The 14,074-nt window shown below is 41.8% G+C and overlaps 1 protein-coding gene across 7 annotated transcripts in view; it reads right to left on the reverse strand.

Moving 5' to 3' along the window:
- LOC147030286 (heterogeneous nuclear ribonucleoprotein A1-like 2) overlaps positions 1–14,074 on the reverse strand; it is a 35,694-nt gene that overhangs the window by 18,878 nt on the left and 2,742 nt on the right. For all 7 annotated transcript variants that reach the window (XR_015056293.1, XR_015056294.1, XR_015056292.1 and 4 more), the window contains exons 3-5: positions 4,531–4,683; positions 4,073–4,280; positions 3,812–3,907 (exon numbers count right to left, since the gene is read on the reverse strand). Coding sequence is in view for 4 of the 7 variants with exons in the window: in XM_085874185.1 (XP_085730311.1) it covers positions 3,812–3,907; positions 4,073–4,280; positions 4,531–4,683 (457 nt within the window). In the remaining 3 variants the exon portion in view is untranslated. The remainder of the gene's footprint in view (positions 1–3,811; positions 3,908–4,072; positions 4,281–4,530; positions 4,684–14,074) is intronic.

Genomic DNA, 14,074 nt, shown 5'->3' on the forward strand with positions numbered 1-14,074 from the left:
GAGGAACGATCCGTTCGATTGGCATATAAAACCAAAATGGTTACAGATTGGCAGAAAACGCTCAGCATCTGACAAAACCAGTCTGTAACCAGGGGTTCTATTTCCCTAACTGGCAAGGTACAAGGATTAGGTTGGTATCGCGATTGAAGGCGCGTAACCCGCGGCCTATGCTGAGCCGGCCGGTGTTATAAACCCCGGAGACGGTGGTGGTGAGGGTGGCACCTTGGACCGGGTGAGAATCCCGCCACCCCGGATCCGCAACAGTATGTTATAAGCATTAAATATGGAACAGACATTGAAAGGTTTGCAATGTGATTTATTGATTGTGGAAGTGCATTAAAGTGTCTGCAGTTTTTGATTTTAGCATTGGCTAGTTTGGCACAACCATGGACAAGACTCGATATTTTTGCATGTATTTCAGAGAGAAGCTCACACACACTCTTCGGTTAAACAGAACAGACACTGGCTGACCCCCTTCTCGAGATTGGTGGAAATATGTCGTGGGGGAAGGGGGAGAGGGGGACATGATGGCTTTCTCTCTCGCTCCACCCCAACACCGACCACACATGCTCCTTCACTCTGTGGCAGAAAATAACTCATGAGGTCAAACCAATTCCGAAGTGAGCAGGGAGGAAGGAAGAAGTCTTGTGGGGTGGGTGGGGGAGCTGGAGGGGATAAAGACAGTGCACAAGATTTTATATAAATGCTCACTCCTCCCCCCCTCCCCCATCCCGTCCAAAGGCAAAACCTAGTAACTCATTTTTTGATCAAAACTGAGCTAATACTAATTTTGGAGTTACGAGGTTATAGGCTTCATGTTGGTGTATAAGTTATTGTAATTTGTTCCCTACGTAAGCTTGTACGCTCATGGCAGGACCTAGCAACTCCTACAGAATTCAGTAAATACCAAAAAAAAAACCTAGTATCTCAATGGACCAATCTGATGCCACGCTTTAGTCACATGACATCGAAATGGCAGCACTCTAACATCTGTAAAGGAATAATCAAATCTTCTCGAATGGATACGGCTTTAATATATATAAAAGCAGTTTTTCTTTGTTTTCTCAAAATCAATTAGAAGTGAGTTACTAGGTTCTGCCTTTGGACGGGAGATCTGCTCCTGTGGTCAGACATTGCACTGTACAAGGCTCGCTTTTTGTCTGTTCGTTACGAGCAGCTGCTGCCAAAATAGAACTTCTCTTAGCACAGAAAGACCACTGCAGTAAACATCTGTTTTGGCGACTGCTCGAATATGGAAATGTTACCTCTGTACCTGGAACTCGGACCTGTTTGAAAACAAAGCCCCCACTGAGTAAGGGCGTGTTTAAATGACCTGAACGCTGCATTTGCATGTCGCATAACTATGTGGCTCCTCACCAGAAGAAGGGGAAAAAAACAAAATGGTCCCCCAAAGGGTGGGGGGATGGAGAGGGAAGATGGAAGAGTGTCACGATCAGGCACACACGATGGTGTGCTGCCTCATGTGATCTGGGTTTTCTTCAACCTCACAGAGACTCCAACTGCTTCCGAAAAGGCCGATGTGGCAACTTCAGCCTGTCTCGTACAAGAACAGAAATGCCCTGAAGGAAAGGTTCCTGTGTGACTGTTTATATGTTGTCCTTTGTGTTGAATGTAATGACCAATTGCAAACACATACAAGTTAGTTCCCAGCCATGTCGACGATGTGTGTAGTTCCAAATTCAAAATTCCCTTCCATGTAGTGTTTAATTCGCTTTAATTTTAAAATGAAGAAGAGGTTGGCGCCGGCTCAATGCCTCCCCTCCCAAGGCTCTTGAACCCTGGTCCGTTGTCCTCTCCCCCTCCTCCGTACTCCAGCGCATTTCAAGTGCTGACCACCACGGCACAGAGGTAACAGACAAACTCCAAACCACTGGAGTGGACGTCCGTAGCAGTTTTTGACCGCGAAACCATCCAATGGTTCACAATCACATTCAGCCCCCTGCAACAAATGCTGACTCAGTGTCCAGATGCAGTCCATCGGATCTGTACTACTGGCGTGGCAGGCAAGACCATCTGCCTATAGGAGTACCGGTTACGGTGCTCACTGAGATTGTAGGGCCGGCGGCATCGAGCATGCAACAACCCAGCGGTTAACCACATACGGCTCGGCCAACCCAGGTCAGGAATCTGAAGTTGCCAATGGAATGCCCATCATCGACCCCAACAGGTTCCCCTGAGAGGGCCATGCCGTACGCAGTGAGTCGCAAGCACCGTGGAGAAAATCTGATTGAGAGGAGTAGGACCCATGTCAATGGGGCACCCCCTTCTGCGACATAGCAGTAGTACCACATGTCCTACAGGAGGGACCCGTCCCCATGAGTCCGGCCGTACCATTCTCTGGTCACTGCGTGCAGTAGATCAGAGAATGGGAAGCGGGCGGCCACTCGAGACACGTGACTCGTGATCAGCTTGAGCCAGTCTGAATTTGCCACGGGCACTACAGGTATATCGAAAAGGCATGCCCTTTTTGGTGCTTTGAAGGTTATAAATCAATATCCCTCCCCCCCTCCCTCCACCCCACCAACCAAAAGGAAAATTCTCATTTAAATAACTAGTACATCCGCTCCCTACCAGAGCAGCAGGAAGGGTCATGATATTTTCCTCTCTGGGGTATATGGATTACAGTCGATCTAGGCTCGCGACCGTTAATCTGTGTGGGATGTGATAAGCATATAATGCCTCATCAATGTCGGTTTCCTCCCTTTCAGTTTAGTGTTAAACAGCAATAGCAACTGTTTGAAAAGGTATTTGTGGTTTATAGTATTTTGTACTTACGGTGGAGGTGCCCCACGAAACTCCACGATAAGTTATTTATTTATACACGTTAACATGGCGTTTGTTCAAGTGGAAAAACTCCTTGGGGAGAGGGTGTTTATTAAAATTAATATTGTTTTGTAATAACATTATTATATTATCACGCATTGTTATTACTTTTGTTTTTGGAAGTGGCTTTGGAAAAACACCATGATAAGCCAGCTACGCACCTGAACACGGATTTCACCCAAGGTGGAAAAACCCCTTGTGGAAAGGGGGGGTGGGAGATGACGTCACGACAACCTTCATCGTGTGATCCTTTGTCCTCCTGTCAAGTTTGGTTGAGATTGGATAAGTGACGACCGAATGTATCACGGTCAGACAGACAGACACCAAATTGTGTATTTTAGTACGATTTACTCTTCACAAAGCAATTTATAATGTAATTACACAGTACTCTTCCACAAAACACTCCCTCCCCTCCATTATTCTCTCCTTTTCCTTCTCACGTGCCACTTCTCAGGTGTTTAAAATTCTGCATTGCACTTGAGGAAACACTTTCATTTCTCACGAGAAATTCCTCCCATCCATACACTATCTGTCCCGAGGACTAAGACCATGGCATACTCTTCAAGTTCATTTTCCCATACTGCATCACCTTGGAACTCTTTACCTGCATCCCACTACCCCCTCATTCCTAAACGATATGTCAGTTCAAGAGGAATGTAAATGGATTTCTTCTTTCTTTTGAACATCTATACTTTCCCTTTTGTAGCCTCCACTTTGAGTGGCCTTTGGATTTGTAGTGGGTGAAATTCCATTTTTTTTAAAAGCCTCAGGCATCCAGTAGGCACTCTCATGACATGAAAGGGTCATGCTGGCCTTTGTCAGTGTTGTTTTTTTTTGGAGTAAAACAAATGGAGCAGAAGATCATTAGGAAATTACCTTTAAAGGTATCTAAAAACAAAAACGCGCTCAGTGAATGAACGTAAGCACAAAGGCGGTGTTTAAAGCACGAGACAAAAGGTACGTTTACCTCCCCTTGAACCCAAGTTGCAGCTGTCCAGCTCCTCCCGAGTTAAGGCCTTCCGCACTTCACAATGATGGTCTTTAATGTTGTGAAACTTTTGGCCTGCAAGACAAAGCAAAAAATATTAAAGCACTCCAGCATATCTGCTCCGATTTGAAGAGGCCAGCATCAACTTTTCAGATATAAATTATAGGAGGTGGAAAGATGTGAGCTCATCTAATATCTGAGGTTGTAAAACAGTAATGTGGGTGGGGAATGTGTCCTTACAAATGATTTGGTCCACAGGATCATAATCGTCAAACAAGACAAAGGCAAAGCCACGCCTCTTTCCTGTGACACGGTCATTCACCATCTCGACCCTCACTACGTTGCCAAACATTGAGAAGTAATCGCGCAAGTGCGACTCCTGTATGTCCTCCCTGATGCCACCCACGAAAAGTTTCTTCACAGTCATGTGCACACCTGGCCGAGAGTCCTGCAAAGTGACATGTCAAACCATAACGTTCAAAAGATTATTCCCTGAGCAAATTGGAAGGTACAAGTTCAAATTTGTAATAGAAAAGCAAAATAGGCACAAGTCATTAACACTGCTGAAGACATTAATAACAACAGATGCAAAAGGTTTGAAATCTTTCAAAATGTAAAAAAATCAAAAGAAAGAGAAAGAACACAATTTTTAAAAATATTATAGATCATTTTAAACGTCTCAGACAAACTGTACATACAAGTACATGTCGAGGAATTGCACGTTTGGTCTCGACAACCCGATCATCGATACGGTGAGGACGATCATTCATAACCGCATCGACCTCTGATATGTCCGAGAACGCCACAAAGCCAAACCCTCGAGAATGCCGAGTTTTAGAATCCTTCAGCACCTGTGAACAAGGTAAACAATTGTACAGTCGAAGTCTAAAACCATACCACACTCCCCCAAAAAAGTACAGAGCTTACCAAATAGTTCACAATGGTACCCAAAATACTGAAAGCTTACCATATATCATCGCATCACATCAGGTACAGTATCCTGTAATTATCCTGGTCTGCTCATCAGGGTTGAGTCCAACTTAATTATTTTTTAACTAGTTCTGAGCATACATCAAGGACTGTTAGTTAAGAACCTTTGGCTCCATGAAGGTCGATCCAGTCTACTTTTCAACACTGACATTCTTAGCCTTGGACAATTTCATGTGCAAGACAATTCAAATCATTAACAACCCTCTGGTGAAAAAAATGTTTCTTATGTCCAATTTAAACAGCTGTTGAACAGCTTCCAAGGATGTCCTCTTGTGATCACATTACTCGTAGGTCAGACCGACACATTTGAAGATCTTGGGAGAGCAACAGATCACACTCCTGAAGCTTGTGAGGAGAGTGATGACAGTAAAAAGAAATATTTACGCAAGACTGAGTGTGTTGTGATGCTTATTGCTAATTAACTATAATTTTGTGTCTTCTGAGTGTATGTGTCATTGTGAATGTGTGAATGTAATTTTGTATGTTCATTCATGACAGATGAAATGATGTACGAGTATTTATTTAAATAAAACAAGAAAAATCCCAAAATATCATCTTTTGTCATTTTTATTGCCATTGTGCATACCATTGAGAAACAAAAGAACACTGTTTAATTGTTAGCCATCAACATGATAATCAGTACCATTACTCACCAAAGATGACATATGGCATGTCACAGTATATTTGGTACCAAACTGTCTGATGAAAATGGGAACAAAATAGAGGGAACTAATAACTCAACCTTGGAACTGCATTAGGTCTTTAGTTGTGGATTCTCTCTCCAATTATGTTAACAAATGTGCACCAAGTTTAAGCTATCTGTAAACAGTTTTAATGCATGGCTTAACAGAGTTGTGGAAGTCCTGGATAATAGGATTAAGATTTTTAGTAGTTGGGGCTTGCTTTCACTGGGTCGATCTAAACCAGTGTTGAACAAGCTGAGTGTACGTAAAGACATTCATGTTCTCCATGACAGCTACGTAATAGCTCCAGCGGATAAGGCTGTTAATAATTTTGTTGTGGTTTGTAAAAAGTTTTATGTAGAGGTTTTATTAAGAGAGTTAGGCATTGATATGCTTACTTTCACTTGTTTAGGAAATAGCACATATATGTTCCTTGTCATAAGTCACTCCAATATATTATCACTGAGCATGAGGAAGTTTTAGTTAATAATTTTAGTATTAAATGTAAAGAGGTAAATCTTTGTATTCCTCAGCTTTTCTGGATTCCGAAGCTTCATAAGAACCTGTACAAGTACAGGTTTATAGCGGGTGCCAGGCAGTGTTCCACCAAACAGTTATCGGTTATTGTTAACTTAGGCTTACAAGTTGTAAGGGAACAGTTCAGGAAATATTGTTTAGCATTTGAGAAGATTTCTGGTATTAAACACTTTTTGGAGGATTAATTCTTCTTTAGAGTTCCCAGATAGGATTAGATGCCTTAACATCAAGTCAGTTGAAGTTTTTGATTTTTTAACTTTTTTACAAATTTGGATTGGGTACTCGTGAGGGGTTCACTCTTCAAAGTAATTGACAAGGTTTTTAACTCTTTTAATAAGTTTTTGATTGTCAGGATTGATAGAGCATTCTTTTCTAAAAATAAATATTCCAGTTTTCATTGTTTTGACAAGCAGAAGTTTATGGATGCTGTTAGTTTTGTTTTATTTAATACTTTTGTGTCTTTTTGTGGGATAATGTTTCAACAGGTTAAAGGTATTCCCATGGGTGGGAATTGCAGCCCCCTACTAGCAGACATTTTTCTTATTTTCTGTGAATTTTCATTCACGCAGAAACTGATGAAGGAGAAAAAAAATTAGGATCAGCTAAAATATTATCTCATACATGTCATTATATACATGATATTTGTGTGGTTAACTATAATTTTTTTGATAGGCAACTTCACAAGATTTATCCAGATAGCCTGATTGCCAATAGGAGTGCTAATGATTGTACAGTTGCTGCATATCTGGATGTGTTAGAGTTGGACAGAATGGTTTTAGTACAAGTGTTTATCGTAAAGTTGATGATTTCAGTTTCCCTGTAGTCTTGTACACCTTTCCAAGTGTCAATGTAACAATTAAAATGGGTTTTGATGTCTTTTCATCTCAGCTACTACGATTTGCAATTACATATTCAGTAAAGGATGATTATGTGGAACGTGCTGAGAAGGTGTTTTCCATCATGTTAAACAGATGATATTTGGTTAGATTTTTGATCAGGTTTTGTGAGAATGTCTTTAGACTCCATAGTCACCTTTTGTTTAAGTTTGGTTGGTTTTCATGTAAACAAGTTCCGATTGCATTGCATTTGATATAAATAAAAATATACCATCAGAGATGGGGAATCCCCCGCCATTGAATGAAAAAGGTCATACATATTCCAGATAATGAGAGAGGTGAATTGGAAACAAGACACCATTTGGTCATCTTTCTCAAAAACGTTCCCCAGGGGTGAGGAACGTAGAAACCAAAAATAATTGAAATCAGATAAGCGGTTTTCCATTTATTACAAAAAACATTTTTTCAAGATGGCCACCCGTCGGCCATCTTGGATCCGGCCACGCCCAAAATCAATAGGGTTCTTCCTTTTCAGGTGGTACATGTGTGACCCAAATTTCAAATCGATATGGCGAAAAAACTTTTTTCAAGATGGCCTCCTCAGTCGGCCATCTTGGAGTTGGCCACACCCAAAAATCAATCGGGTTCTTCCTTTTCAGGTGGTACATGTGTGACCCAAATTTCAAATCGATATGGCGAACAGTTTATGAGTTATCGTACTCACAGCTATAAATGTTGACGCCCGGACGGACGGACAGCCGGACGACCTGCGTGACAACAATATCCCCCTTCCACCACGCGGGGGATAAAAATGAATTATTTTAATGAGGTAAATTATTTAATTAATATTATTGATTAAACATATATATATATATATATATATATATATATATATATATATATATATATGTACAGTGGAAAAATCGATATAACGCTCACCGGTGGGGTCCAAAGCGACTAGGGCGTTATAAATGATACAGCGCTATACTGATGCAGTGAAAAATATTTTATATTACATACAAACCAGAACCAAAACACGTGGACATGTACGTCCACCATCTTGGATTGTTGGGGTTGATGACGAAGCGGTCAAGTTATTTTCTTTTCTTTTTTTTTAAACAAGAAATAAACACAGGAATTGAATGCATATAGAATATATTTTATTTTTTTATGTACACTCGAACATTACTTACAAAATAAAAAAAATACAAAATGTACATTATCACATAAATCGGTAAAATATTTTACGCTTCCTTAATCACAAAACGGATATGGAATTTATATCTTGAAGAATTTGGAATTTATTTATTGAAGAAATCGGTGATCTTGGTTGGTTTCATGGATGCTCTTGAGAGTCTTCGGGTGTCATCCAGAAGGATTTTAACCTGGTGTATCTTCAAACGAAGATTGGGGCATTCCCGCTCATCCAAGGACTCCAACCAATGAAGACCATAAAGGAAAGATTGTTCAGCTTTGGAGTGGAGAGACTGGGGGAGAGGTTCAACTGGTGCCTCTTCTTCTTCCGACTCCTCTAGGGGTTCCTCTTCCTCTCCAGTTGACAGCTGTTCTTCTCTGAGCAGTTCTTCAGCCAGGTCTCTTTCTTCTTGACCAACCCAGGCCTGGAGAGCATAAAGAGCTGATGTGCCAGGGGCGAGGTTGAGGGCCGTGACGGCAGACCTGCCCACCTCCTCCTTGGGTCTTGTAGTACAGACCAGTTTCATCTGCATTGAAAACCTGGTCTTCTGTGAAGTTGTTGTCTTCGATTAGTTCATTGAAGATAGAGAGGTAGTTCTTGGCAGATTCAAGGTCTGCAGACTTGGCCTCTCCATGTTGTTGGTTCATGTGGACCCCATGTCGATCCTACCAGCGTTGCAGCCACCCCCTGGTTAAGCTGTAGTCAGCATCTTCACCTCTCTATTCCTTGTGAAGATCCTTGTTGATTTTCTTGGCCTGATGAAGGAAGATGGTGCCCGAGATGGGTATGTCAAGCTCTCTAGACTTGCAGAACCAATTGAATAGTTCCTGGTCCAACTCCTGATCCCTCCCAAGCTTGACCCTCTTCCTCTTCATCCCTTCATTGGAGTTGATAGTGACGATGAAGCTCTTGATGTTCTCTTCATCCTTCAACCATCCTCTTAGAGTTGAACCGGCGATGCCTGTATCCTTGCTGATGGTCACTTGAGTTTCACCATTCCGTATCTGTTTAATTATGTGTAGCTTCTCCTCTATGGAAAAACACTTCCGCTTCGGCATGGCGGCGCTGAACTGAACAGAGCAAACAAAACTAACAAATTTGAAGATTTCTCGGCTGGTAGGTGATGAAGATGTCGAAGAACTGGTACAGGAGATGTAACGGGTGCTTAGATTTAAGTTGTTGACAACTCTTCCGAAAGGATGTGGGCGGTAGAGCACACGAACATTAGTTAATCTTGTACAGTACAGTACTGTACTTACGTTGTGTACTGTGTTGTATGGTGTTAGAAGGGAACATGAACGTGAGTTACAGGAGATACGGATGCTATGATGATTTGAATTGAATTGATTTTGTTCATCTCAGCTTCGCCATTTATACGGGAAAGGTGCGAGAAGATGACAGCTCGTGAGCATTTTCACACCACATGTCAACTCAACACAGGGCGATGACAGCTTGAAATTTTTTGGCCACTTAGCGCTATTTTGGACTAACTTTGTCTCTATTTTCTCACTTTTTTGCCTTTAAACATGAAATAGTAGTATTTTTTGGGGTCCAAGGTGTATGAGCGTTATATCAGTACAAGCGCTACAACACTTAGCGTTATATTGATTTTCCACTGTATATGCGAACTTCCGGGCCACGCACGTACGGGCACGCGAGAGCGAAGAAACGGCCTGTGTGGCTGTTGTTTGTTGCTCGCGGTTTGAATATTTATTTACTATTTTTTTTTTTTTTTTTTTTTTTTTTTTTTTACAGGCACGTACTAGTATTATAAAATACATTATAAATAGGCATTAAAATATTTTCATGGTGGTTGCTGGGATACGCAGTGCAGCATGTTAAAATTGGTTGTTAATGACAGTTTGAGTCTATGGTTAGATGGAGATGCTGTGTCATGGACATGTCTTCAAGGTAAAGTGTTTATCACTCAATTTGTTATGATATAAAGTATAAAAATAAAAATGACCGTTTTTACAGCCATTTTTCCCTGCTGTGCAGGGGTTGGGCTTTTTCTTGAGGCAATGTTTTATGGCCGGATGCCCTTCCTGACGCCAACCCTGGTCGCCTCTTATGACACACAGGGATATGTTATGATATAAAGTGATGTATGATTAAAGGAATTCATATATAGTAATACTTGAAATACAAGTAATTATATCAGTTTCAATAAGGATATTGCATTGCTGTGTTGACTGACTGTCTGCACACAACTTTGAGGTTGTCGGTCCATTGATGTTGCGTTATCTACTGATGTGGACCTGTGACCGGGGTTGTGGATCCACCATTTGGGGAGGTTCTGGGCTGATAGGATCGAAACCTCGATGAAAAACGGTGCCCAGATGATGATCCGGGCAGTGGGGAAATCAGTCAATTGTTTACAAGTTAAGGTTATCTTTCTATAATTCCAGTAATCTGTGTGTGTCTGTGTGTGTGTGTCTGTGTGTGTGTGTGTCTGTGTGTGTGTGTCTGTGTGTGTGTGTCTGTGTGTGTGTGTCTGTGTGTGTGTGTCTGTGTGTGGGTGTCTGTGTGTGTGTCTGTGTGTGTGTCTGTGTGTGTGTCTGTGTGTGTGTCTGTGTGTGTGTCTGTGTGTGTGTCTGTGTGTGTGTCTGTGTGTGTCTGTGTGTGTCTGTGACCGCTGTTTCTCGACAACCACTGATCCGATCTAATTGAAACTTGCCAGGTATATTGCTGGGGACCTGAGGATGTGCCTTTTCAAGGTTTGATATTAATCGGACAAGTGCTTCCCAAGTTATGGCCATTTATTTACCAAACCAATGACAAGACACGTTGTTGCGTGGGCGTGGCCGATGGGGAAGGGAACCTCAGCCGCGTTCCCCATTACGGGTTACAACGTACGGGCTTCCGGATAATGATGACTTCGTGTATTCTTACAATTTCTCGATTTCTTATGCGCATTTATAGATAAACACAATGCCCCAAGTTATGATCGTTTTCATATTAGACGGTGCATAAATTTCGGTAACATCAGAGTGCTGGTATGCTCTGAACCAGGAAGTAAATTTTTTTCTCTCTTCTCTTCTCTTTGTTTTTCCTTGCCACGACATTGCGAAAAGGTAAAATACGTTGGAGCTAATTGAATAATTGGGTATTAAAACTAAATTGTGAATAATCGTAACTGCGAATAATATGCGAATTTCCGGGCCATGCACATACGGGCACACGAGAGCGAAGAAACGGCCTGTGTGGTTGTTGTTCGTTGCTCGCGGTTTGAATATTTACTTATTTATATATATATATATTTTTTTTTTTACGGGCACGTACTAGTAACTTCAAATAAAATAACTTTTGTAAGTACTTACCAGTGCATAGTGTGTGTGTGTGTGTGTGTGTGTGTGTGTGTGTGTGTGTGTGTGTGTGTGTGTGTGTGTGTGTGTGTGTGTGTGTGTGTGTGTGTGTGTGTGTGTGTGTGTGTGTGGCTTCCTGAGACAACGGTGCAGTAATTGGTCTTTGTTTTGATTCCCTTTATTAATTTAATGATGTCAATCTTGGCCTGACCTCGTAACCTCCCATCCTTAGTTATCTTCTCTGAAAACTCTGCGCAGCTCTTGCACCAAACTTTTACCACCTCTCTCCCATTTTCATGTTTCTTAGATTCATACCTGATGGCATGGGCTACATTCCAGCCAACAAATGTTGCCAACTGTACTGCATTATTTGACACAATATTGATCAAATCTTTTAACTACCAGAGATCAGATGAAACCGTTCCACGATTTCCAGAGCGAAAACATAATCGTGCATGAATCTGTGGCCGAGTTCTCACGAAAATCTCAAATTCGACGAGACTTGGCCGTGGTTTAGGTGCCATGGAGGGTTGAACATTCACAGGTTTGTCCCGTTTTATTTCTGAAAACCCGCAGACCCGTCTTAGTATCATCAAAACAGGTATTGGATGGAAAGTACGATCAATTTTGAAAACGCAATGTTTCGGCACAGGTATGAAGGGCGAATGGCCTCCTCCTGCATCGAGTTTCCTTGTTAATGTTTCGGTTCCTTTCCACTTGCAAGGATTGATACACAAACTGGTAGAACTGTTGTGACCTCTAGCCGATATGCCAGGTATCACTTTATTCATTCAATTGGCTATGTGATATCACGAGTTCCCTCACCGAAGGATTCTGCGTGCAGTATCACTTTGCTTCCGAGTTCCAATCACATCTAATAAATAAATAAACTCGAAAACATCTCAAATGTCAAAGCATCTCGAAAGTGAAAGCATCTCGAAAACATCTCGAAAGCATCTCAAAATGCAAAGCCCATCCGTGTCTGCTTTCTGGTCAAACTAATCATGATGAACACAACAGTTAAAAAATATTTATACATTTTAGTAATTTGTGTTCTCCACAATCTCATTATAAAGGGTTGTTAAAGATTTGATGACAAAAACTTGATTGGTAAAAATGTTATGGTCTGGACATACACACTGAATCTCAATGGTAAACAAGGATTTTGATTAAAACGTTTATGGCTGGTCTCCGACTTCACCGATGACATCATCCTTACAATCCTGTATTCCCCATTGGGAGTCAAATGAGATGTGCCAAGTTTCAAATTTTTCTGATCAGCAGTTTTACAGTTATAATACTTAATTTTTTTGCGTTTAATCCAAGATAACTGCCATTTCACATGACTTATTGTTGTGGGCTGAGGGTCGGTGATGAGGAACGGCCACCAGGTGGAGCAGTAGAGCCGTCTCCCACCGAACACGCGGAATTGCAGGTCGTAACCATCGGACAACTCCGAAGGTCACGGGTCACTTAAGGACCGTGCTCGCCAATTCCATGACGGCGTGGGGTAGGGTTAGTCGCCAGATTTCAATATACCTAAGTACCCACATCGTCAAATTACTGGGGAAGTCACACCCTCAACGGACTCTGTCGAACCGGGTCACTCTAGCGACCTCGGTCCGGTGTAACCAAGCGGAATTACCAAAGTCCGTCGGTCCAAACGACAACTTACAGCTCAATTGGCTTACTGGTTCTCAAGCACGAACCGTGCTGGGTCAATGGTAGAAAGCACAGACAATGAGCTGGTACATTTAACAGATATTTATTTACAATAAGAAGACACAGTGCAGACTTAATCACGAATAAAATGCAATGTACAATGAGCAATCAACACTTATACAATTCTACTTAACAGACTGGCAGCGCACGCACGCACGCACGCACGCACGCACGCACGCACGCACGCACGCACGCACGCACGCACGCACGCACGCACGCACACACACACACACACACACACACACACACACACACACACACACACACACACACACACGAAATGGACCCTGTCGGGTCTTTATTCGGTCCTCCAGCCGAGGAAGATGTAATTTTTTGGGGTGAAGGTGGGGATATGCAAAATTGGCATGTCAGGTACACGATTTTTTCGGGTAGTAAAAGCCAGCGTCCATTTTGAAAATAAATAAATGAATAATAACAAATAAAAATTACCCCCGGTTGGGGGTGCCGGTCATCTCTAAATCTCTGTAGATGTGGATCCCTGATCGGCTTATAATGGCTTCGATGTCATCTTGTCTTTTGGTTCAACGTACAGATGAAGCCCGGGAGTAAAAAGGATAGAAAACCTCAGAAATCAAACTACATTTCTGAGTCATCTGGAGATAGATTTTGAAAATGGTTGATTTGGAACATTTATGATCAATGTGTCTTTAAAAGGTCGGGCGACATTTTTTTGACCGTATCACATCGACGATTTTTCCAACTTTGAAGACGCGCGACTCGATAACCAGGACAAATTTTTTAAAAAACCGGCCTGACCAAATTTAGATATTGTTCCATATTATCAGAATCCGAAAATATTTCGAAGATCGGATAACAAACAGCGGAGGAGATAGATTTTGAAAATGGACGATTTCGCAACTTTGGAGTGGCCTTGATCTTGACCTTCAATCGTGTCAAAAGTCAAACTGCCGTGCATCACTCATCAACCCCTACCTCCATACCAAGTTTCATCA

This window comes from Eptatretus burgeri, chromosome 3 (genome assembly GCF_056783735.1).
Source record: "Eptatretus burgeri isolate ZD-2024b chromosome 3, Ebu_testis_v1, whole genome shotgun sequence".
In the NCBI taxonomy this organism is placed as follows: domain Eukaryota; kingdom Metazoa; phylum Chordata; class Myxini; order Myxiniformes; family Myxinidae; genus Eptatretus; species Eptatretus burgeri.